At 40.7% G+C, this 18,261-nt stretch overlaps 1 protein-coding gene across 1 annotated transcript in view; it reads right to left on the bottom strand.

Moving 5' to 3' along the window:
* Positions 1 to 455: 455 nt before the first annotated feature.
* Positions 456 to 18,261, bottom strand: part of NRG3 (neuregulin 3) — a 428,576-nt gene continuing 410,770 nt past the window's right edge. Inside the window, exons 8-9 of the mRNA XM_055721141.1 lie at positions 18,047 to 18,217; positions 456 to 12,113 (exon numbers count right to left, since the gene is read on the bottom strand). Coding sequence (XP_055577116.1) covers positions 11,606 to 12,113; positions 18,047 to 18,217 — 679 coding nt within the window. The 3' untranslated portion in view covers positions 456 to 11,605. The remainder of the gene's footprint in view (positions 12,114 to 18,046; positions 18,218 to 18,261) is intronic.

Below are 18,261 nucleotides of genomic sequence, written 5' to 3' on the forward strand. Positions count from 1 at the left end.
CTTCCTACCTGGTTCATTTAGCCTGAAACCGAGAGGCTTGTGGGTGAGACTGGAAAGGCTGACTTCAGCAGCAGAAGACTTGGGCTTTTTAGCAGGTCCCTCTGAGTGTGCCGAGATGACAGAGACCCCAGACCACCTTGTCCCAAACTCCAGCTAAGCCCAGCCAATCCTCCCCCTAGTGAGGCTGAATGAAAAAAGCTTTTGTCTTCAGACAGATGAATCTCGACCCTCTTTGTGGCTTTGCCAACAAATGAAACCTCTGCTTTAAGAGAGAGATGGCTGACGACAGCAGGAGCACACCCCTTCAGCAGGGAAATAGGACTGCATTCAATAGCACAATAAAACTCATTTGTGACACTAAGTAGAAAAATGATACTGTTCATCTTTGCTTACACATATGGTAAACCAACCTGCGTGTTGGGAGCATAAAAACGAGTCAAAATACAGATTGATTCTGAAATCAGTTCTTTTTTTATCCTTTAAAACCATGGACAGGAATGTACAGCTCCACAAAAACGGAGGCCAAACATACTGAACCAAAACATTTCCTGGGATGCTGCGTGACAGTTTTTCTAAGGTTATTTCCTTTCATCCACACTCAGTCTAGAAGCGGCTTCCATTTGCAGTTAAAATAATCATGGTACACATTGCACACTCCTTGAAACACAATCTTTGTCATAGGCACTATGATTATTTTTCTTCTGTTTTTATTTCTGTTTTTACTGGTGCAAAAATAAACACAGTTGAAAATAACACCTTCCCCTCCCCACCCCCACCCCCTTCTTCAGTGTGTTTAGGCTATGTGGTTAAGTGGATATTCTCTCCAGTTATTTAGATTAATAAATCTTAAGTTGGAGCATTCATTTCTGTGTTCTAAAAAACGTTTGTGCATGTAGCTCTACACACATATATATATATAGTTCAGAAGCCCTAGGTCCAACTCAAGTGTTTATCAGTGATTTTATTGACAGAAGAACCAATTTTGTTGAAATCAAATAGTTGTCTTATTTCAGTGAATGGTTCAAGACTTTCAGCTGCTAAAAAGGTTTCACAGGACTTGCCCTATGCACCGAGAATGCTCAGGCTTCATGTCCACATTAGGTGCTGTTTTGTGCATATCTACAGATTAATTTTAAGGTAAACCTAATACTATGTGATATGGAGAAGATCTAGCCATGGATAAAGGAAAGGATGAAATCAGGTATAACTCTACAATAGAAGTTCATCTATTTAAATGAAGCCTGATTGATTCTACTTCGCTCAGAAAAAAAGTCTGAAATACTGGATTGGTGACCATCGAGACTAGTTCTAGGCACCGATAATTCCACTTCCATTTCTGAACATCTTAACATCCTTGTTGACTAAATAGTGAGGACTGAAAAACTATTCGACCAATAGATCAGGCACATGATTTGCAAAGGCAACTCTTCCCTTGCAGTTATTCCAACTATCCCAGCTGGATATTCACAGTGAACAAACCATGTTTCCACTACCTTCATTCCATTTTTTAAGTGCTTTTACTATGGGAATTGGCTCCACATCTCATCGGCAGCTGGTGAGCTATGAGTGCAGGTCACTGCCTGGTCTTCTCCCAGCTAATTAAGGAAGATGGGCAAAGTGCTGCCACCCTGATCTTACCCACCAGGATAGAAAGCTGCCCGTGAGCTATCGTACCTTCCTACAGCACAAGCATTTGCACAGTGATGTGTTCCCTTTTTTTCTCTGAAGCCATCTAGAGACAGCTTTAAATGAATGTAAATGCAAAACTACTACTTATGTACTGGTGAAATTGAAATGAAAATCACAACTTTGTTGCCAGCCTATACGGGCTTACAGAGGAGCCTGGTGTTAAAGGACTGTCATTTCTAGGGCTTTTTCCAAGTCACCCTTTTGCCTCAATCTTGGGATAATTTTTCATTTTTAGCTTCGGAGGCCTCCCCTGCTGTGAAGCCCAATTCCTCACCTGAGGAAGGGGCTGAGCCTGTGGGATGCTCCCTCAAGAGCCCAGAGGGCTGCCTGCAAGGCTGAAGGAAGGCCTGGTTTGTCCTGCTTGCCAGAAAGCGGTGTGGGACTTGGTATGACACCCACACCTCCAGCAACAGGGTGTCACTGCCACCTAAGTAATAGAAATGTCCATTAGTTAAATGAAACTGAGATGGAGGTTAAGGGGAATGGTAAATTCTGTCCTAGGCACGCTGAAAGTCCATCCTGAGATACTACAAACCATCGATGATTTAAACCAGGCTACCAGTTTATATACATTACAGCCTGCAAGTAAATGTGACCAAATCACAGAGTCATTTTAGCATTACTAGTCTGTGCAAATACTAGTGGAAGTGGCTAGAAAGGTTTTTGGTAATTAGCCCTTACTCATGCCCCAGTCCCCTCTGCAGAGAAGGCAGAGCACATCTCTTGTCTTGGCTTTGCTTCATGTTGTAAGTGATTTTTAGGTACATTGGCCCTTGCAAGAAAGAAGGATCATTATGGAAGAAAGATGGGCTAGATAATCATGCACACGGACACAACCTGCTCAGAAAACCCCTCCCCTGCCAGGATATCCATTCCTCCTCTGAGGTCTGAATTTTAAAGACTTTGTCTCCTCAGCTGCTTTGGAAAAAAGCCTACCATCGTTAGCCGAGATGAAAATGCAGGCAGGCTGAATTTGCCTTCACTGCTTCTCACACAGAGAATACATACATACAGAGAAGCAGCACAGGAAATTATATTCAAAAGAGAGCTTTCTGAAATAAAACTGATAATGTGAAAGATCAGCCTGGTAGCTGAGCCGTGCCTAGATCTGAACGCATATATTGCCGCAGAACAAGTATGGAGAGTTTTGCTTGTACGTAATTCTTCCCAGTGAGGGCGGTGAGGCGCTGGCCCAGGCTGCCCAGAGCAGCTGGGGGTGCCCCATCCCTGGCAGTGCTCAAGGCCAGGCTGGACGGGGCTTTGGGCAACCTGGGCTGGTGGAAGGTGTCCCTGCCCATGGCAGGGGGTTGGAGCTGGATGGTCTTTAAGGTCCCTTCCAACCTAAACCGTTCTGTGATTCCAACATATACATGATTTTGGACTCTTAAGACTCAGCTTAAGTTAGAGGACCTTACACCACTGGAGTGTTACAAACTGGAGCTCAGTGAGTACAACCAGTTACTTTAGCAAAGACGGGTCAGTGCTGACAACTTTTAAGATGACTTTGGAAGCAGCTTCAGCTCTGCAATAATCAAGGAGAATACGCAATGAAGAACAAAAAAATGAGGTTAGTTGGAATTGTGCTGCTTCAGCGGTGTTCCAAAGATACCCTGATGGGCGGAGAGATTTCTGCTCAGATTGCTCCAGCTCAGGTGGTGGGAACTAACGGGTCAGGTCCAACCATGAGCCACAGCCTCAGAAACTGTAAAGCAGCACCACTGCTGGCAGTCCCCACAACCTGACAGCAACTGAGAGTCAGTTCCATAAATTTTTAGTTCATATTATTTCATTTCAATTTAATGAGAGAAGCCTTCACAGAAGTCAGTGCTGGCACCTGTACAGTCACCAGCGGGGGAGCTGAGACACCCTGGTGCTCAGGGTGGGCCGTTTTTAGGAAGGACCATAGGCTGGCACCACAGAGGTGGAAACCTGGCTTTTATGCGGTTGGCTCAGCTGCTAAGCCAACGTAAATATCTTCCTCTGGGGCCCCCATTCCCCCCACACTAACTGTGCGTTCAGTGAAACAGCTCCCACTTGTACAACACCAGAGTCTGACCTGGAAGTTTTGTGTAGTTCATTTTTTTCTTTGCAAACATGTTAGTTTTATTTACCTTTCCATGTAAAACCCAAAGTTGTCATTGATGTACACAGATCTCCAGCATTTTATGGGCAATTCAGTGCATAAAAGAACTAACTTCACACTTCTCAGAAAATGGTTAGAATGATTTGGGTTGGAAGGGACCTTGAAAGCTCATTTAGCCCGATCCCCTTGCAGGAACATCTTCGACTAGATCAGGAGAGAAACATGAAACAGATCTCACCCATGCCCTATTGTTGTGATGTAAATCTAAATATTTGTAATTTAGGCTTGTAACATCTAATTTTATTTTTTTAATAACATAGTTCATCTAATACAAGCATTTCAAGAAAGATGTTTTAAAAAACTCACAGAAGAAATTTTACCTTTTCAACACTTTATAAAGGGTCCCAGAATTTGGAAAACACTAAGTTACAAAACAAACTAGTCCTGATGACCACAGTTTCACCAACATGAGAGAGATCTGAGGAAGAAATAAAAGTAAGGCAAGTTTTCCAGATGGCATGACCTGGCCCAACGCAAAATCCATCCCTCCTCACCCACGGAAAAAGCTGTGCCATAGCCAGGAGAAGCTCCCTACCCTATTTCCAGAAGTTCATCTCACTGCACACTGAGAGTGTGGTGGGGGCCAGGTAATACTTCTACAAGCTGCTGTTTGGCCCATCAAGAACAGTCAAATCTCTGCTATTTCTAGGACATTCAAGTTCAGCAGATGGGTTCAATCTCAGTATCAATTAGTAGATTTTTGAATTTAAAAAAAAAAAAAAAAAGACATTGAGTATTCATACCTCTTTTCTTTCTGTGCGATACTCATTTTCTCCTGGAAGAGATCAGAGATAATCTAAAGCAAGTGAGCTTAACTTGAGTCAGAAAGCCATAGTGAAACCTATAGCATATTTCCATCGTGCTTATGCTGAGGTAAGCAATACTGGCCTCCTTGAATAGGAGTGGGCTTTACGTTATGAAAGAAACATCATCTTAACGTTATGCCAAGCAAGGGAAACTCTAAACCTGAATTCCTTAAAAAAAAAAGGTCTTAGACATATTACTGGCATGACTTACAGAATAGCCTCAGTGAAATTTTTGTTTTCCTGATGAATCTCGATAACCTTCAGCTACTACTGTTTATTTCAAAAAAAGCAATGAACTATCTCCTTATTTTAGAATATTAATTATTCTTTGTATTCTTTTCTATTCTTCTATTCTTATTTGTCTCTTTAGTTTCCAAATATGTACATAACTGAGAGCTCTTGTTCCATACTCCTTCAAAGCAAGATGTACATTAAACTAGTATTTGCCATATAACTCTCAATTTTATGAACTTTGGCATCATTTATATTACATAACTGAATGCAATGCACGTTAGAGTTCTTAAACTTTAGAGATATTTTTGTATTAAGAGGCAGAAAGTCGTGCCTGAAGCTATGGCTCAGGACAGTTCAGGTGACTTCTGGTCTTTGGTACTCTGAAAGAAGTCCGAGGCTTCTGGTCTGAAATCTGACAGCATTTCCCAGTGCCGGGCAGGAGAACCCGGAGAGAGCCGCTGACTCTGAGATTGGAAACGTTGACACCAGCCAGTATGTAGCAACGTCAGGAGAATGCTTTACAGCCCAGGCCACGTAAATCCTTCTTCAAGGGAAACATTCCCTGTTAGGTCTACCCAAAGCAGATAAATGTAAGTGTATAGAAGTTTGAATGTTTTAGGCCTTAAATTTACTCTGTGGACATCATCAGTGTCCCAAAAGTCAGGCTGTAAATCATACTCTTTGTTCTGAGGGCAAGGTAAAATTGAATGTGAACAAAGATGCTGAAGCACCATAAATTCAGTGATTTCAGTAAAACCACAGTGGGAATAGGAAAGCACAGAAGTGGACCTTGCAATGCAAGAGCAAGGAATAAGGGCAAGAGTACATCAGTGCCCAGTCACTATAGTGAAGTGGTACAGACCATGGTCACTGGTAAGGAAACAAGAAATATCAATTTCATGTAGGTCTCCTCCTGATAGTGTTAGAGGATATATTACTAAAAGCTACAGTACAAGTACAGGATTTCCATGCCCCTTACATATGTTATATCCTATACTTTCTTTATGTTCTTCAGTTGTCAATAAACACCTCTCCATTAGAACTAAAAAATATTGTAGATTGTCATATAAAAATAAACAAACAAATAAATAAATAGCAATATCTAAAAATTAGAGGTTGTCTTGCTCTGTTTTTACTTTATTATTTATCTGGGAAAAGTCGCACAAGAGTAGCCTTGTGGGGTACTAGAAAACCACTCCTTGTTTACAGGACTGTTGACCAAAGAGGAGATTATTAAATCTTTTCAAGAAAGTAAGGGCCAGTGCAGCCTTGTCAGTGTCTTGTGATCGCTCTGTCTCTGCAGCAGACATTGAAAACTGTGCTGTAGTAATAAAGACTCAAAACATAATTACCTTTGTTTCAAGCAATAGTACAAGCATTATAAATTTGGGAATTTCTGCCCCTTTTCCTTTTCTTAAATACTACCAACTTGGTCATTAATAAATTCATGTAGTTTAACCTTTTGGCAATTTCAACAGAAAACCATCTGTACTGGTTTTTACCATTAAGATAAAAGCATTTTTGCCCCCGCCAGCGTACACTGTGGATGTCTGTTTCCCCCTCCACTGTGGCTTTCCCCAGTTCTAGGCTTTCCTAGCTGTGCTGGCTTTCCACTACCACAATATATTTTGTGACTGGATTTCTTGCAAGAGACTACCGATTCCTACAACCCAATCCTCTAATCGCCATGTAATAAAAATGAAAAAAACCCAAGCAAGCAAGCAAGCAAGCAAGCAAACAAACAAACAAACAAACAAAAGTCCCCAACCCACCTATTAATAAGTTTGCTGCTCTTGTAGCTATTTTATTTATATGTCATGTTTGAATTTTGCTATTTACAATACAAAAATCCTGTTTGGTAATGATGATTTAGAAGCACCAAGCCTAAAAACTGAAGATTGGGTGTTGCAGTTGTTTTCATGTGGGTAGACATCAAACCAAAGGGAGCACAGTCTTGCTATGAACCTACAGCAATAATGCGGCACACAAAAAGAACAACAGTTTGCATCGCCTTATATTTTCAGCAAGATAAAGTACTATATTATTCTATGAATAATTTTTAATATAATTTAGATACAATCTTGTTCTCTTTGTGGAAATCTAACAGTCCAGCATCTGGACCACAAAAAGGGACAGAGGTGGCTTTTAAGACTGTGTGTCAGACAATACAGATAATAGGATCATTGACCTGTTGGGCTACTGAAATAAAATTTAAAAAAGATAAATCACAAAAGCTGAAAAAACTGTACTACATATTTGCTTTTTCCCAATCTGCTTGAAGATGAGCATTTTAAAATCATGCCAAGATAATAAATCACTTTATATGCTCATTCTTCTCCCAAGTAAAAAACAAGTTCATAGGGAAATTCCATTTTATTGAAAGGCAAATTATATTAATGCCATTTTCAAAACCAGTTTTTGTTCCAGGTCTGCTCCTTCAAGCTTTAATTTTATTTGCTGAAGCTAGGACTCTGAAAAAGAAGTTCTTTGGTATTAATTTTCATAATTTCTTATAAGAGTAAGAAAAGTTCAAGTAATGTTCAACTTTAGACTAAATGAAGCTGGGGATGAACTGGGAAGAGGAATGCAGATTTTCTCCCTACTTACATGAGAAGCAGATAGGAGTTACCCAATTGAACATTTTGATTCAGGAGCGTATCTAACACATGCCTGGTCATAAGCACACGCCATCGTCTCATTGTTTTTACAGAATTTAAACCTGAATCTGTAAGATTCTGATGAATACCATTGGAATCAGCCACATGGTGGTAAGCTCATTGCTGTTAGAGCCTGGTCAGTGAAACTCCGCCCATGTAAAAGACAGACTTGACAAGCCAATCACTCGGCTGACGAACCTTGCACTGTATTCCAGTGATGGTGTTCACACACTGATATAATTTTCATAAGCAAAATGAAAGTAGCTCCATAAATCAGTGTAGAATTCCTTATATCATGTGGTAGGCTACTCAGCTTTGTGACACTGGACATTGGACATTGAGCAGATTTGGGACATGATCATCAATTAATATAAACTGTTGTTAATGCATTGACTACACCCGCTGAGAGCACGGCTAGGTGGCTAGATGCCAAAAGCATGCTGAAGAGCTCTTTTTCCATGGATTCATTCGTTGATCTAAATGGGATCCTGCAAGAATTAGAACATTTCAGCTTTGGGTCATGGGTGTACTGAAGAGTTTTTCAGTGGTTAATGCTATGAAACTTGCCCATACTCACCTACATTTCCTATTTCAAATGCTGGGATCATTCTACTGGTTTTTTTAGGGTTATTTTGGGTTGCTTTGAGGAAATTTTATACAGAAGGACAAAAACAACCAAAGATGAGGGTAAACACCTCTCTCACAATTCTGCTCCCCAGCATTATGCTGAAGAGACACAGGCTTTCTCTGCTCAGTTCAGAGAATGTTCAATTTCTTTAGGTAGTTGCTCTCCCCGTTCACTCGAGCGCAATGCTGCGTGTGTGGGTTTGCACACCAGACCACACTTGGAACTTCATAGCTCAGATACAACTGTTAATTATGTTACAGGTAAACGGCTGAGTTCAGAGCCTCTTTCAGGGGGATTACAGTCTGTTTCCAAGCCTGGGAACAGATGTAATTGTAGGAGTGAACCGCATTTCTCACTGACTCGCATCCCTTCCGATCCACCGAGTTCAATGGGATCTTAGGGGTCAGAAGCAAAGCAAAATTTGGCCTACCAGTTCAGCCGCTTCAGTACAACTCTCTTTTGTGTCCTCTATGTAATTAATTGCCAGACCTCAGAGAAAATGTTGTTCCATTCACTGTAAAATAGGAGGGTCCACAGAGGAAAATAGTTGCATTAGAGAAACACACAAACGACATTAAGGCTCCCTAGTTTGATGTTTTCAAACCATTTTCTTTTCCTCTGCAAACAATGTCAGTTTCAATAGGATCTGAACAAATAATACACTAGTCTGTCATATGGTTAATATTAACGTCTCTCTATTCAAACATGCTGAAAACTGAATAGAACAGTTAACATATAACAGTCACACATCCTTTGCTGAGTACAAGATCGCATCTCTAACATGAACTGAAGATAGCCTCACTATTTCAGATCTCCATCTGTCATTCAGTCAAACATTTCATTCTCTTAAATACATTGCTTTTCCCCTCTTTCTGGGTCTTTCGGGGGTGCTGAGTGAACACATTCTATCCATAAAGGCATTGCTTATGATATGGTTCTTTCTTCAACAGAAATCTTGCCGTGTGTTTCCCATATGCAATACGTTGCCAAAGGTGAATTTGCAGAGTTTGGTAGGATTTGGCTTTACATCTGGATTGAAAAGATTTAATTGTGAAAAGCCTGTTTGGGCAGGATTCTGCACTTTATTGCAGAGAGACCATCTCTTGATGAAATTAATGGCGAGCAATTAATTAAATGTGATCGCACTTCACATTATTGAATCAGAGCTTTATGTGGTAGCTGGTTTTCCTATTACAGATACGTTCGTAGGGCTTACGGGCAGAGGCAAGCTCACTCTGCTCATGTCCCGAGCTGGTGGGATGTAAACGGCGTTGACAGAAAAGTCACACGACTGTAGGGGTGTGAAGCTGAGCCCCACCTAACACACCTCCTCTTTCAGAGGGTTTCCTTGGGGTGGGCTTGGGGCAATAGCCACAGCGGTCAGCTCAGCTCAGGCAGGGTGAGGTTGTGCCCAGCCACAAGGTATTGCAGAAACACAGTGGGGTGAGACCACTCCTCACCGTGATCCCACCTTACTGCTACAACAAAAGCTCTGTGTATCTGAAGGGAGTCTGAACCAGGCACGCTCCATCCTGGGGCATCAAGCATAGTTTGTCCTCAAATATTAGTGAAAACACACAGCAAAGATTACAGCCATAGAAAGTTCCGAAAACAAGACAATTTCATCAACTTCATCTTCAAAAAAACCCCCAAAGCCAAAACCACAAAAGAAACTCAAAATAAGACTTGCTGAATGAAGACTGCGAATAGTAATTATTTTTACTGCCTTAACAAAAAAAATAAAAAAAAAATGACATACACCTTAAGCGTTTCTTTTCCAAATTTACTTGACAGAGGTTAAAATATTGCTTTATTCTGACTCAACATACAACAGCACTGAGTGATTGATTGTGCTATTTTGGGAAGTCTTGAGACTTGTGAACTGGAAAGTCTGGGGCACATTAATAAATTTAACAATTAACTTGCTGCAAAGAAGTATTTTAATACATTCTGTATATACTGTATTTTTTTTTAATCAATCTTTGGACATTAACCAGGGAAGGCTATTTAGAAATTATTTATTATAGTTGATTTTCTTTTTCCCCATGAATAAGCAATTATTTTAAAACTAATAAAAACTGTGACGCTTGTGTCACTGAACCCAATTCATTGCATTATTGGTATATTGTCTTAAAATTTATGGGGGGGAAGAGGGACTCAAAAGAAAGCAGATGTAAAAAATGTTTATAATGTGATTGGGATATAGCACACAGGAAATGACATTTCTTCTCTAAAGTCTTGATCCCCTGCAGGGAGTGATTTGGTGGAAACCATCTGCTCTTATATAGCCCCATTAGAATCATGTGCATGCTTGTGGGTCTGCCCATACTGAACCATCTGCAGGGTTGAAGCTTTAAAGTTCACAAGCCTAAGCCACGATTAATTAAAGTGACCAGAGAAACAAAAGTGGGAACAAATTAGGGCAGCATGGACACTTATCGGCTTGATTTTGATCATATCGGATCTCCCTGACTCTTCTCTGAATATTAACCCATAATAAAAAAATAAGTTAAAAAAAATACACACACACACACACACTCAGAAGTGCTTCTGAGAGCTTACAAATGTCTTCAAAGTATTAACAGTTTAGAAATGTTGAGGGGTGGGTAACGAATAACAGACTCTATGATCCCACTGGAAAAAAAACCCCAAACCAAACCCCAAATGCAAACCTGTTGTAATGCACACTTTTTGCATGATCTCATGTTGTTTCTCACTCTCCACCAAGGCAGCTGTGACAGGCAAAGCTCAGAAGATGGAGCAGCCGCAGGCTCCTGACCACTGCATCTCTATGGACCCCAATCCCACTCCGCACGTGGCCAAACCCAAAGCTCCTAAATGTTTCCATGGACTTTCTTGGGCTGACACATTAATGTCAAGTTAAGAGTTAAGCATCTGGCTCAGTTTAGGGATTTATTGTCACTCCACAGTAGGCACCAGACCTCAGAAGTAGATGTCTGCGTGGCTGTTTCCATGGTGTGAACCTGGAACCAAGAGGAGAGGGGGAGAGGGGACCGGGTCTGTGCTGGGGTCATGGGACTTGCTCCCCAAGGTATGAATCCTGGCCAGCAGCTCACTGCAGCGCTGCTCTGAAACTAGAAATGGATCTAAGAATGGTCTGGGTCTTTACTGAAAAGAAAGATGCATAGCCTAAGCCTTCGGACAGCTGAACGGGACTGTGGTAAAATGCTCTGTAACTGAAACTGTATGCGTAATCCTGCCTCGAAAGCACCTGATGCACGCTTCATCCCTCCTGGAACTTTTCCCTTAAAAAAATATTTTGTTAAAAAACACTATGATATGAGGGCGATTGACTATTTGGTTTCTTCTAAGTAGATGCTCTTAAATTAATGCATATAAATAATTTGTATTTAATTTCCTCCCTTCCTGTTTAGCAAAGCATCGAATGCACAGATCTCGTTTCCCCTCCCGCAACCCCCACACAAAGTCACTTGGTCAATACCGAGTCTCTTTGCGTTTCACTTTTTAAGACAAATTGTGCCTCTCGCTCTGACTTGGCCATGGGGCTCATGGGCAGAAAGGCCGTGTTCTCGCTCGCGCTGCTTTCTGCTTCTACGCTCGCCAGTTCATAGTCCTCCGACCGCCTCGCGTCCGTCAGAATCCGGATCTGCTCCTGCACACTTTCTAGCAATATTTTCACTTCATGTTGTTCTGCTATAAGACAATTACTGACTGGGGAACTCACATTGACAAGTTCAGCTGAATAGGAGTTTTTGCACCATTTGATGCCTGTTACTTCAGAAACATTTTGCATTTGCATGCAGGCTTCGTCCAAGCCCACAGATGGGATGATGGGAACGGAGTTGGCCCTTGAAGATGAATAGCCGACCAAGTCCTTCTGATCCACGTTATTAAAATAAGGGGTTGTCTCTCTTGAAGGCAGTTGCATATTTATTGAAGGATTCTGAGGACTTTTTAAACCACTGGACGAATACCTGGAAAAAGTAAAAAAGAGGTTTTTGTTGTACATCAAGCGGTCAGATGCGAGAGGCAGCAGGATGGCTGTATGAGATTCAGTGAACTGTGCTGAAAAGGTACGTGTCATTCTTCCCTCACACTAGGAGTGCTTGGGTAATAGTGTGGCCCTGGGGAAAACAACAGACTCTGGAGACCTGGTTTTGATTCTCTCAGATCTGCAAGTAGCAAACCACTGCTTTCCTCTCAGTCTCATTTTGCCCACCAGCATATGAGAATAACGACAATTCCTTTTGAAAAGATTGCAGGAGCTATACTGTATTACTTCTCTTTTTTAATTGAATTTGAAATTCCATTCCAACATTCCTATATTTGAAATTCTTTTCCTACATTCCTAACTGGAAAAATGGACTGATGCTTTCTTCAATATCAGAACTCTCAATGTCAACTGGCTATTTTAGGAAAACTCTTAAAAAACATGCAGAAAAAAACCCCACAACTTTAACCAAAACATGGCTGCATAGTCTTTATTTACATGGAAATGCTTGTCTGTGCTTCCCTTTGAACAAGCACAGCATCTAAGTGCAGTGTGCCTCTGAAAAATGTGTCTTTTATTCAACAGCCCTTAATCCTAATGTCAGCCTAATTTTTTTTTTCTTAGATCTCATCTGGAAATAGAGCTGATATAGTGGGCTTGAGCAAATGTCTGTGTTTTCCTGATATCATAATCCTGTGTTTAAAAAAAATATAGAAAAATCCTTATCCTCCAATAATACATATCATAGCATGATTTTATTTATTGTGAGGCAACTATGGTGAATTTTCATCAACATTTCCATTTTGTTTCAAAGCCAAATTAATTATTTTGATCAGAAAGTGTTTTCATTTACAGGAAATACTTCAAAAGCAGAAATGGAAAGTATATTAAATATAAAATAAAGGAAACAATGTGAAAAAAAGGAAAAAAAAAGATGTTTCCCATCTGAAAAGTGGTATTACTAGAAATACTGTGGTCTAAGAGTTACTATATCTGCTAGTCATGATTGCCAAGGACGACAGACATCCCTCAGTACTGGAACATGTGTTATTTATAATCAGCTTTGTGATCATAACACTATTTAATAAGGCAAGCTAATGGTGAATTCTAATATGTTTTATCCGTGGATGAGGAAAGCAACATTTAGACCTGGCGTGGAAGCAGGTGTTTTCAGCTCTGACTTGAAGGGCATTTTTCTGAAAGCTGCTTAAGCCTGCTGGACTTCACTAGGGATATCCTTCTACTCATATGTGCCTTGCTGCTTTTTGGCATTAGCAGAAAGAGAGCTAAGGAAAAGAAAGTGAATGGCATGAAACAGCCATAGTCCAATATTAGCACACAATACTAATTAACTGGAAAGGCTTCCTTTGGCCCCATCCTCCTGGCGAGCTGTCAGACAAGAGAGAGGAGGAGATATCTTTCGGCTTGTTTCCAGCAGAGCGCCACTGAATTGTAATTAACTTGTCTACGGTGGCACTGTGTTTGTACAACTGCTTGACACATTAACCTGTACATGTGCACACACAGAGTTCTGCACAGCCCCTATACAAAAACTCTCCAGGCATCCCCAAAAGACCAGAAAACGCAGCTGGGAGCTCTGCGATGAGGAGGCGGTGTTGTGATCTTTGCTGCTATCTGATGGAAAGACACACCGCTTTGGGAAGTGGGACCCAGGGGAATAATAGAGCAAGCGGCTGCTTTGGATACGTGCTAGAACTTCTTGTACATGCTATACCCCTGCACTTATGTTTTACATCTGACACAGCTGAGACTCAGCTTTTGGTTAATTCTATTTGCGCAATGCTTAGACACACTCGTAGCCATTTCTGGAGAGCCTTTTTAGAACAGTTTTCAAGAAGCAGTATGACTGAAATACTGAGCAGGGACATTATTCCCGAGGGAGGACAATTAAAAAAAAATAAATGAAAACAAAACAGTGCAGACCTTTGGGTTGTGCCCATTCTTGTTTCCTTTGCTTATTATATAATTGTTCAAACGACTATAGCTGGAGAGATCGCATCAGTTGCATTATCCCCTTTTTTGGTAATTCGGGCCCTAAATATATTCTGGGCTGCACCCTGAAAACAAAGGGAGTGAATGTTTTTAATGAATTTCACATGCAATGGATGTATTATATGGGTGATATATAAGCAAAACCAAGAAAAGACTGAATTAAAATGGGTTTGGTGAGAAAACAGCAACATTTGCCAATTCCATAATATAGATTCAATTATACTTAGTATTTTGAAAACTAATTGGCAGGAACAATAACATGTAACACAATGCCTGGCATATTTCAATAATAGTTTTTTGAAATACAGATAGACACATCAATTTTATGTCAAAATTACATGTTGCTGCCTTATGCTTACAGGGCTTTGAAAGGAGGACTGAGGTGGAATTAAACCCCATACACACTGCGTGCAATAGGCAAGGTATTAAACTGGTAGGGATATTACATCTAAACCATGTGCGACTCAGCTTTTGGTTAATTACAAACCGATCCATCCTTCTACTTCTGACACAAGACTACTGCTGTTTTCAATAGACTGAGATTTAGACCTATAATTGCAGAATCTTAATTACATTTTCCTATAATTAACTTTCCCAGAACTATAGTTCCTCCTAAAAAAGATATGGTTTTTGATCAGAAAAATTGTTTTGTCTGAATAAATACATTCACGTGCGTGTATTTCAAAGCGCAGCTCGCTCTCCACCCTTTTCCTAAAACCAAGCAAAACAACAAACTAAAACATTTATAAATATGCAACAGTAATTATGTTATACAGTGTTTCAGAGTCGAAATTAAAGAATGAAACTGAAAGAAGCATAATAATTTTACTGCCCTGTCACGGTGAAAATTAACTCTATCCCAGCCAAAACCAGCACCTGCCCCCTTAAAATGGATATTAAAGAGCAACAGAAGGGACTGGAATTTAAAATACAAAATGGTTTGAATTCAGCGTAGCACCCATAGCTTTGCTATACGCCCTACTGCTATAAGTGCCCAGCACACGAGCCTGAGAGCAAGGTCCATTAAGATGAATGGCAGTCACTCCAGTGGCACTGCTAGGTTCTGGTTCAGCCTCGTAAGCACGTGTACCTAAGTATACACACCCCATTTTCTACTTGTAGGTATGACACGTTGGGTCTTGTATAGATAGACACATTTTTATCTGTATACGTACACATCCACAGGCTACAAGGCACTACTTTGAACACTTCATACCGTGTGACACAAAGAGCTGCCACTGAAAGCATGTGGTCAAACCACTGTCCACTGAACCACACATAAACTCACGACACCCCCAGGGACTTGAATCATTCTTTGAGATGTGGCCGCCATGGAGATGGTTTATTTTCTTTAAGCCCCTCATTTCAAGCAGGTTCTTCTACTCCTTCAAGTAGCACACTCGTTAAATAACTGATACTAGCTGTATTTGACTCAGACTCTCCAAATGTTGCAAAGAACGAGATCTGGTGCTTCTTGAAGGCAGCAAAAGCTTTCTTCTCAACGTGGAATGGGAAAAGGAGCACTTTTACAGGTCTATACGAAAACAAATCAGGTAAATTAGCCTCTTTTCTACCAAATATAAACATACAAAATCTGACTAAACTTCAGCCAGAGCTGCTGACGGATGAATTTCAGAAGGCTTGCAGAATTAGGGAGATAAACCACTTTGATTTGTACAACCCTATAGGAAAAGATGGAGGCGAAAAGGGAGAAGAAATGAAGTAGTGTAACTTCTTCAGCGGACAAGGGAACTTTTAATTTGGGCTGGAAATCTAATGAGAATACCAACACTATGAAACTAGCAGATGTTTAGATATTGAAAGCCATCTGATTTTGGGGAAACCTCTTCCCAAGTAAGAAGAATTCCACATAACATGGAATTCGGGAATTAATTTTTATTTTTGTTCAGAGATAAGATGTGTACTTATATTTTGGTTGAAGGGACACTTTCATTGCTGCAACACAAAATAACTTGCAAAAAATTCAGTGACACTTTTAAAAGACTTTGTTTTCATAAAGACTATCATCCGTAAAACACTGTCATAAAAGAAAATAAAAAAATTGCGTTTGTTTTCATGCCTAAAATTGACATTTAAAAAATTCATTCCCATGGGTACTAGTTGAAGACTTGGTATTGTATTTGCGATTTCCAGAGATTGCTGTGACTCCCTGTCACAACACCACCTGCTGATGCACACAGAAGACTCCTTCAGAAAAAGGTTCTGTTATTAGAGCTGATATTAGGAAGGTCTGATCCTACAGGCATCCCTAGCACCCAAAATACGGATGAAGTGCTTTAGCGTACTGAGGCCAGGAGTCGTCACACCCTGGTCCGAATATCAACCTTCTGCAGAACTGTGATTTAAAATATAGACCAGTACAAGATGATACCTGTAATACTGCACACAGATTTCCTAGAGAAGAGTAAATACAGCTACCCCAAAGACAGCTTTGCTGTTTTCTACCTGACTTCTCAACCGAGGAAGGGGCTGCAGCTATCTCTGGGACCCGTGCTACAAGACAGTGCCATTGAAGAGGCACGGCTGCTAGCCTGTCGCTTTCAGGAAGGCATGCATTTGGAGTCACAGTGTTCCTAAGGAATTATACAGCCCTTATGCTACAAATGGACAGTAATACATTTACTGCAAGAAGTAATAAACAAGTTTTTTCTTAGAAGCAGCAAATAGTAATGACAAAAGAAGTATAAGACAAATTTGTACTTTTTAAAAGAAGTCACCTTTTGCGGCTTTGCTTCTTCCCTTCCTAGGTAAGCCCTGTTCTTGGTCTGCCTTGCCTCATTACTGTGGTCAACTTTGTTGTTTAGATTCAGCTAGAAAATATTTAGCCAGCCAAGTCCCCCTCTCCAGGCCGGGCAGTTGTGCTGCAGGTTGGGAAGCGTGGTGAGGGAGGGAGGTGTGGGGTGAAGCACGCCTGCCTGTGGGCCCACGCACGCAACGACACACATGCGTAACCACCCTTATTCTCCACCGGCGACTGTGGCTGTCATTTGCCAGCAGGGGACAGTGATAGTAACTCCTTTTTTTCCTGAGGAAAATTAAACACGTTGGTGACCTCAGTTCCATGCTTCGTAAAGCCAGTTCCGATGCAAAGATGTACAGCTACCTTCTCAGAGCGTGACTGCTTGCTCTGCTGCACTTAGCTGTGACTTACATGTGCCCAAATGAAACTGGTGTTGTTTTATTCCATTCCAGATATCACTTCTAGTTTTAGATATGTTCGTAGTGATTCTGGAAAGGCTTTGGAAATCCATAGGGATACGTAAATATTATGCAAAATACCTCAGCAATTGCAAGACTTCAAAGGCAGCTGTAGGTGCTCAGGAGCACTTCTGAAATTCAGACCTTACGTACAGCTGGAGCTCACACTCAATATTCTAATAAGCTGAATTAAACAAAGGAAAAATACTGGATCCTTTGTGCATTTTCAAAGACAAACACACATGAAGTGATTCGTCTTCAGTCTACAGCAAACACACTGCGCAACATACATTGATTTATTTAAAAAACTGTAAAAGTTGGACTTCTGAATTATTTTCTTTTATTTGCTGAGTACCGATGGAAGAAAAAAATGCCATGCATAAGTTACTATAGCATTATTGACACCACTAGAAAAAGCATCAGTTAAAAAGGGTAACGTTGGCAATCACTCACAGTTTGTTCTAATCACTCCTGCTACAGCCTTTGAAAGGCTTAAAATAAGCAGCCAGCCAAATAAAAACATATTACCTTCCAAGAGTGCTGAAAACATTCTTCTGCTTTCAGTACTATAAACCCTGGATGTACAGTACACAACAAAGTTGGAAGGACTGTAATGGCAAAGCACATCAGCCACGTAGCAGTAGCTACTCACAAACTGGCTCACTTAGTTGCGTTGTTACTTACCCGTGACAAGGTACTGTGTCCTGGTCTGTGATCCTTGACTCTTCTAGCTGTTGATATGCTGGTCCTGTAATTCCATTGAACCTACCCCGAGGTAAGGGAGGAGTCCTCCGAAAGGCATTTCTATGTAGCATCCCACTTTTTTGTCCTGGGCTGCAGCATGAAGAGAGACTTCTAGGAACAACACCAAGAGTACAGTAAAAATTATCACAGCAAAA

Source organism: Falco cherrug, chromosome 9 (assembly GCF_023634085.1).
Source record: "Falco cherrug isolate bFalChe1 chromosome 9, bFalChe1.pri, whole genome shotgun sequence".
NCBI lineage: Eukaryota > Metazoa > Chordata > Aves > Falconiformes > Falconidae > Falco > Falco cherrug.